Genomic DNA, 8134 nt, shown 5'->3' on the forward strand with positions numbered 1-8134 from the left:
TTTGTTCTGCTGGAAGGTGAATTTCCCCTCCAGTCTCATGTCTTTTGAAGTTTTCTTCTAGGATTGCTGTGCTTTGAGCTCCATCCATCTTTCTCTCAACCTTTGACACCAGCTTCTCTGGCCCTTCTGAAGAAAACCATCCCAACAACCCGGTGCTGCACCAACAGAGCTGTTTACTGCTACACACAAGTGGACTCTATTTACAGATGAGGTGAATTCTGAAGGCAGCTGATTGCACTGCATTTATTTAGTCTAAGGGGAAGTAAAATCAAATACATATGGCATTTTTCAGATTTTAATCTGCAAAAACTATCGAATCCATGCATATGTTTTCTTAAGCCTGAAAAAGATAACATATTTGCATTTTTTAAAGCTTATGAGACAAGAACAGCACTGCAATACTCAATGACAGAAAAATACAGATAATTTTCCCATGGCATATGCAATTTTGAGTCCCAAGAGGCAAATGGTAGAAAGATCCAGGAAGTATTATACAGTATGTGCTTTTTATTGTGCTGTCTTAGCACATGGTTCTAGGTAAGATTTAGTTTTACAAATGCACAACTGCATAATGATGTAGAGCACATCTTAACCCACAAGCATAGCAGAACTTAAATGGGCTATATTTGTACCAGCATTTGAACTTTGGAATAAAACTAAAAATAGGCCTCATTTTTAAATGTAGAAAAAGAAGAAAATATTTGCATTTCCATCACTACTGGGGCTTTAGAGGGGTTAGAAAAGAAGTCAAGCTCAACGTGAAGCTAGAGGCAGCAGAGCGTATCAGTGAGTTTGTGGTCCTCACTGACTGAGTCAGGAGTGTACCCCTGCTGCTGTCATAGAGGAATGTTGGCTCTCTTAAACCAGGATTACCAAGAAAAATGACACAGTATTGATAACAAAGGCCATAATCACTAAAGCCAGGAATAAACTCAAACCAGACTCTTTTTTTTTACTGCATTGCATGCAAACATGTTTTCATCTCAATAAATTAGAATATCATAGGAAACCTTTCTTATTTTGATAATTAAATAGCAACTAAACCCATTTAAATTTTAAATGAGGACATAACACCAATAAAAAATATGTACATACAGAAATGATGACCTGCCGAGAAGTATGTCCATGTACTGTGCAGTATACCCACTAATTGGCCGGCGCTGCTTTTGCACGGATTACTGGTTCAACATGGCATGCAATGGAGACAATCAGAAAACTGGTGAGGTGTTAAGCAAGTGCAGGTTTAAAATCGGCCTTCATATGCCTGCATTGTTGGGCTTTTGTCTTTCATTGTTTTCTTGGCAATGCATCATATATTTACCATTGGGTTCCGCTCAGGTGAGGGAACAATCAAGAAGAGCAATACCATGCGTATTAAAGCAGGTACAGGTCCTGCTGAAATTTAAAAACAAAATCTTAATAAAGAGAAACTTTGGATTTGATGAAAAACAGCTGGCCAAAACCAGCAGATCACATAGCTTCCCAATCATTACAGACTGTTAAAACTTCACAATTAACCATGCCTCTTTCCCCAGATTCTAAGACCTTGATTCCCAAATGTACACTAAATTGAAAGAAATTACAATTTGCATAAACATACACATTCACACACAGATCAACTGAAAACATAATGCAGAACTGTGGGAACAAGAAAGATAATTACATAATAAACAGCCAACAGCTGGCCTTAAACTTGAGTCAATTACAAGCCCGAAGCATGAAGACAGTAATATGCAAAGTGAATTATATAAGTCTGAGTCATGTGGTTTGTAGAACTGAAAACTGTGTATTTGTGGTTTGTATGGAAGGATATTTCAGGATCAAGTTTAGAAAAGAAAGGTTAAATTGAAATATCTTTTTAATTTATTTGAAACCAGTGAAGGATTATAAAAGTATGCAGAAAGTTGAACCAAATATGTTTGTTTGGTAAAATGAAAAGGGATCCGTATAAGCAGCAAGCAGTAGGTTCTCAGTCCGGCAAGCTCAGGCTGAAAGATCGCTATGATACTATTAAAATGTGTGCCAGCAGCTCATTCTTCCTCCATTTTATTCTTCACTACCAATTTATCTCTAATGGGTTCAGTCCTGAAAAGAAAATGGGCTCACCTTGATTTATTGCAGCACCCTGTAATGAGTGTTTTTCTTTTTTTTAATATATTTTATTATTTCTTCTCTTTTTTGCATACAAGCTAAGTGGTGAGCAAAGCCGTTTTTTTTTTGTGGTCTTACAGGAACTTATATTTTGGTCTGTTTCCGAACTGCCACGTAATTCCGATTTATTATTTCTACTTCTTTTATTTTCCCCTCTCACTCACTCCCTTGGCACTCTCTGTGGTGTTCTGCAAGAAGGCTGGGTGTGTTCACAGCGCAAGGGGCTGCAAATTTCACAAAATATATCAAGGATGCCACTGAATACAAATGAAGACATTTGACACTTTCTTAAAACATTTATATCAATCTAATGTTGTTACTGGGTTGTAAAAACATGTTTACAAGTGTCTTTTTTTAAAAAAGAAAATGCTTTAAATAGTGGTTTTGTCTTGATTGGTGAGATTGTAGCTGGACCAAATTGCAGCCAGCACAGTGAACTGAAATTTCTAATGAACCAAAGGCCAAACTTACCAGACATGAGGAATGGACCAAGCGCAAAAGACATTGCCTAGGGCAGTTGAAGCATGAACAGAATCAAACGATCCAGCAAAGAAACAAAGACCAACAGGAGCTCAGATAATAGGGAAAACATTTGAGTGGCATGAGGGATAAAACGGCGAACTAAATGAGCTGGATTACAAGGTGACAGAGCGTGGCAAACAGGAAGAAAAAGCCTAATAAGAGGAATGGAACTGATAGAAAACACAGGAACTCTCTAATATACAATGAGCACTTGAATAAAATAACAAAAGAAAACATCAATTTACCATGATCAATCTTTTAATGTTAGTTTTTTTTAACTTAAAACAGAAAATTTGGAAACAGTCCAAATGCTGTAGATTTTAAAGCTGAAAGTTTGCCGACTCAGCTGTTGTTTGCCAAATGTCTCTTACAATGAAGGTCTGATCAGAAGAATGGTCTTTACAGTACCATCCTTCAAATTGAAAAAATATGTAATCTGATACTTTCTGGGTGAAATAAGAAAACAAATCAGAAGAAGGAATCCCTTTTAACAAAGAGCAGCCATATTTGAGTATGTGTTTCTTTAAAGGTTTCTCACAGATCTTCAAAAAAATATATATTAAAAATGTTCATATTTTGTCATGGGCTTTGCACTGGAAAAAAATGTATGCAATATGTCAACAATAGGTAACATAAAACTTTAAAGGGAGAGGAAAATAATGCATACAAGTTAAAATGTATGTGTGGCCTCCATACTTAGTTCCCCTCAGACCCTGATAGTTCTCTCTTGAACTACTATTAAAAATACTGAACTATATACACATAATCAAAAACAGGCCATTAGCACACAACTGCCCTTAAACAAAAAAAACAAAAACTAAAGGCTCCCTAAATAATGTGCAATCAGACAACCAAATACCCTACACACAAGAATCATTTCCTTCGTCATAGCAATCACAGAGATAGTCATCCCTAGCCTACAAGCATGAGTTGTATCTCAAAATTAATATCCAGTTCAGTTAATTTTTATTTATGTAGCAAAATTCACAACACATGTCATCTCAACGCACTTTACAAAGTCAAATTCAATCTTATTGACCAATCATCCTGACAGAATGGTCAATAAGTTTTCCGTCTAAGGAAACTCAGCTGATTGCCTTTAGCCTTGACTTGCAGCATTCACTCCTTCTGAAAGAGCGTGGAGCCACAGTGGACAGTTGTCTGCAATGTTGACGACTTTGCAGCAATCCGTCATACATGTAGTGAGAGTGGAGAGGAAAACTCCCCTTCAACAGGAAGAAACTTCCAGCAGAACCAGGCTCAGTGTAAACAGCCATGTGCCACGACCGACTGGGAGTTTGAGAAGACAGAGCAGAGACACGCAAAAAAACAACAACACAGAAGCAACACTGATCCAGGAATCTTTTCTATGTTAGAGAGGGTAATGGCAGATGATCTGGCCCCCAGAATGGTGTCACAATTAAACAGAATGCCAGGCCAGCTGCACCTACTATGAAGAGAAAAAACAAAACAGAGAACAGAAAGTTAAAAGTTGAAAGAACAACAAATAATGCAAATTGGAGAACAGTAGGAGAACTCAGCAGAGTGAGTGAAATATATCTGTCCTCCAGCAGCCTAAGCCTATAGCAGCATAACTAGTGAGACTGCTCGTGATAACCTAAGCCACTTTAACTAGAAGCTTTGTCACAAAGGAAAGTTTTAAGCATAGTATTAAAAGTAGACAGGGTGTCTGCGTCACAGACTAAAACTGGGATTGAGTTCACAGGAGAGGAGCCTGATAAGTAAAATATCTGCGTCCCATTCTACTTTTCAGAAACTCTAGGAACCACTAGTAGATCTGTTAGGAAGTGCTCTGTTAGGAACATACGGGGTAATCAGAGCTCTGATATAAGATGGAGCTTGATTATTAAGGGCTTTATGCGTGAGAAGGAGAATTTAAAATTCTACTTTTGATTTAACAGGAAGCCAATGAAGGGAAGCTATACTAGGAGAAATATGATCTATCTTTTTAATTTACATCAGAAAACTTGCTGCAGCATTTTGGATCAGCTGAAAATTTCTAACTGCATTTTGTGGACTTCCTCATAGTAAAGAATTACAATAGTCCAGTCTTGAGGTAACAAGTAGTGTTGGGAGCATGATGATGTGGAGAAGCATTTCTCCAGTTCTGACAGGGAAGGTGGTAAGGGTTGCAAATGGAATTAACTAAACGTAGGATAATCCTGCAAAAAAAAAAAAAAAAAAAAAATAGAAAATGCCTTAAGCATACAGCCAGAGCAACAGAGTTGTATAGATCAAAGTATATTGATGCGTTAGAATATCCCAGGCAAATTTCAGAACTAAATCCAAATGAGTATCTGTGGCAGAATTTGAAAACTGGTGTTAACAGATATGTTCCATCCAACCTGACTGAGCTTGAGCCCTTTTGCAGAGGAATATGTACAAATATCAATCTTTAGATGATCAAAGCAAAGTGTGTCTACAACGTACTTCAGTAAAATCACGTCTCCTTCCTCTCAAGACCATGCAGTCCTTTGTGGTAGTCTATCACATAAAATTCAAAGCCATGGACCTTTTACCCTGTACAAAGTACCCTGGAATCTACACCCCACTTATGCTGACTGTGACCTGCATGCTGATAGACAAACTTTCAGTAGACAGGTGTGCAAATACAAACAAAACCTTTTCAGGTTCAACAGCATTCCAGGAAGAAAAAAATGACATGCAAACAATCTCAACTTTTTTCTGATCCCTTTGAAAAAAGGGTGAATCACGAGAAAGGAGTGAATGGCAGTTGAAATTACCTCGAGGCCAGCAGCAAAGCCCAGGGTGACCAATTAGCTTCAAAGTTGTAACAGGGACTGTGAGAAAAATGGAATTTGGACTTTACTAGCACCAAGCTCTGATCTCTTGTTCCCTCGACACCGGTTCTGTAATGTCGACAGAACCGGTGGGCAAAGAAACTTAAGCCTTGCCATGCATGATTCACCTTTTAAGGCAAAGAAGTGAATGACAGTTGGAATTAACTCAGACCAACTGCTGTGACAACCGCTGCTCGCAAATTCATCACCCATTAACTTGTGAATTAAGTCAAATAACAAAAGGCACACCTGATAGTGGAATCCATTGTGCTCCACGACACCTAACTGCACAGCATGAAACAGTCCTGCTGCAGCAGCAATTTGCCAGTTATCAGAAGGTTTCCTGCAGTCTTACAGCTCCACGCCACCCCCTGCTGGTGGACGGCGGGAAAACGCTTACCTGCACGTTTGTTAATAACGAGGGCAAGCGATCAGTCAGCTCTATGCATAACGAAGCTCCTGTAGTATATTTTCAAATAATAATACAAGATTTGCCATGTGTGTTGCAGAGATGCATCTGCTAAGGTGCTATTATAACCTGTACCCGTCTGTTTTGTGGCTGCTGCGCAAAAGGCTGACGCGTGTCGACCCCCTCCCCCGCCCCCTTTCCATCCCACTTTATCACCTGTGCACGAGCCTTCCTCCGTCCGCTGAATCTGATTGGGCACGTGTTGGTTCACACCTCGCACCCAAATGGCTATTCAGATAAAGAGAGATTAGAACTTTAACACCGCATGTCAAAACTAAAGTCAATCATGTGTGTGTGTGTGTGTTTTAAAAAAACAAAAACAAAGCACAATTGTTCTCAGCTCAAACATTTTAACGCATTATTTGTGGATTCTAATTGTTTGGCGCAGCTTTATGTGTAAATAGAAATACGAAATTGCTATCTTGGCAATATTTTCTGTAACCATTCTGTTCAGGTTAGCGTGTTTTTTTTTTTTTTTTTTTTTTTTTTTTTTTTTTTTTTACAAACTCTTAAAATATCTCCCACGTCCCCCACCCCTGGAATCACATTTGACATGAAGCAAAGTGGCCATATGGCCGTTTGTTTGACAAGTGTGACTTCTCACCTTCACATGGTGGTTGATGGAGACACTTGGGGACGCGTCAAAGTTCAATTTGGCACGGGGCTGCCCGCAGACCCTGATAAATACCGACTTCTGGTCGCCAGCATCACTTCCACAGGAGATTTTACTCGAAGCAGATCAGCGCCAGGGAGAAAATGGAGAATAACGCCGCCAACGTTGGATTAGCAGCCGTGGTTTGCGCTGGAGACGGTCCCCCCCGGGAGAACAATTTGTGGAGACCGTGGGACAAAACTGAGGGCAAAGCCGCTCAACAGACGGTGAGCTTAGTTATGGAATATAAAAGATTAAAACTATGATGGTTTGGAGGAATTGCTTCAGACATTTTGTTCCGTTTTAACTTTCAGGCTCGTTCTGTGCATGGAGAGATTTCCAGTGTACGGCCCAAGATCCAACAAGTCATCCATCCAGTCAAGTAAGAGGAATCTTCAGAACATCATCTTTCTTTCTCAAAGAATAACCACAAATAAAATTAATGTTTTTTTTCTTTCTTTTTTTTTTTTAAGGTTGTTCTGGCCAAAGTCGAGATGTTTTGACTATCTGTACCGGGATGCAGAAACGCTCCTGAGAAACTACCCAGTCCAAGCGACCATCTGCCCCTACCAAGACACCAGCAGCGATGAAGAAGACGAGGAGGAGGAGGAGGAGGAGGAGGTTGGGGGAAAGGAGCAGAATTAAAGGCGGACATTTGAAGAAAATAAGCTGTTAGCATGATATGATATTTATGTTTCATTTAAGTTATTCTTGTACATACATGCACATAGACTTTCATTTCTATAACTAACAAACATGTATATAACTAAGTTATTCATCAAACGTTCTCTTTGGTATTTTGTTTATCATTGGAATAAAAAAAAAAACACAATCATTTTACTGTCTTGCGTCATTTATTGAACTGAATTAAACAATCGCATAGTACGAAGTAAATACAATTCCCTACTGCTAAGTTTTAATAAATGTATAACGTGTGGGTAAATGAGCCGATAATGGCAAAAAAACAACAAATGTCTATCTTAATGTAATCATACCCATACTTTTAATTTATTTCAGTTGTAACATCTGGCTGTTTACTACTTCTTCCTATGAATAAGTGCAAAGTGCTTAACGGCCCCCTGCATATCCTGCACAATGTCACCTGAGGTGCTAAAACCTGACAGATGGAGTATGCAGTCTCAGCCAGGAAGGGACAGTAATCACTCAGATGGAGGCTGGGGAAAATCTCTCAGGGAACATGTAACAAAACATTTCTCAACACTTATCCTCATGGAGATCAATAAAATGTTGTACTTGCCGTTAATGGATTATATTTTAATTATTCAATTAGAAGACAAATCCGTACATATTTAAATGGATATTTATGTTACTTTACATGTTGCAGAACTATATGGCAATTTGTTAACCCTGAGTGTTTTATGATATGTAGCATGCGGACATTGACATATGCACCCGATCACTGATCTACTTTAGTATCTGCAAGAAGAATACCTTAACACATAACGCAGGTGGTGTAGCTCTGTTATTTGTCGCAGATTGTAGCTTCCATAAAAAATC

At 38.7% G+C, this 8134-nt stretch overlaps 1 protein-coding gene across 1 annotated transcript; it reads left to right on the plus strand.

Moving 5' to 3' along the window:
- Positions 1–6720: 6720 nt before the first annotated feature.
- On the plus strand, positions 6721–7418 carry LOC105930713 (protein ripply2). The gene is made up of 3 exons (XM_012869049.2): positions 6721–6843; positions 6931–6998; positions 7090–7418. The coding sequence occupies exons 1-3, from the start codon at positions 6721–6723 to the stop codon at positions 7259–7261; spliced, it is 363 nt and encodes a 120-aa protein (XP_012724503.2). The 3' UTR covers positions 7262–7418.
- The last annotated feature ends 716 nt before the right edge of the window (positions 7419–8134 follow it).

Source organism: Fundulus heteroclitus, chromosome 15 (assembly GCF_011125445.2).
Source record: "Fundulus heteroclitus isolate FHET01 chromosome 15, MU-UCD_Fhet_4.1, whole genome shotgun sequence".
NCBI lineage: Eukaryota > Metazoa > Chordata > Actinopteri > Cyprinodontiformes > Fundulidae > Fundulus > Fundulus heteroclitus.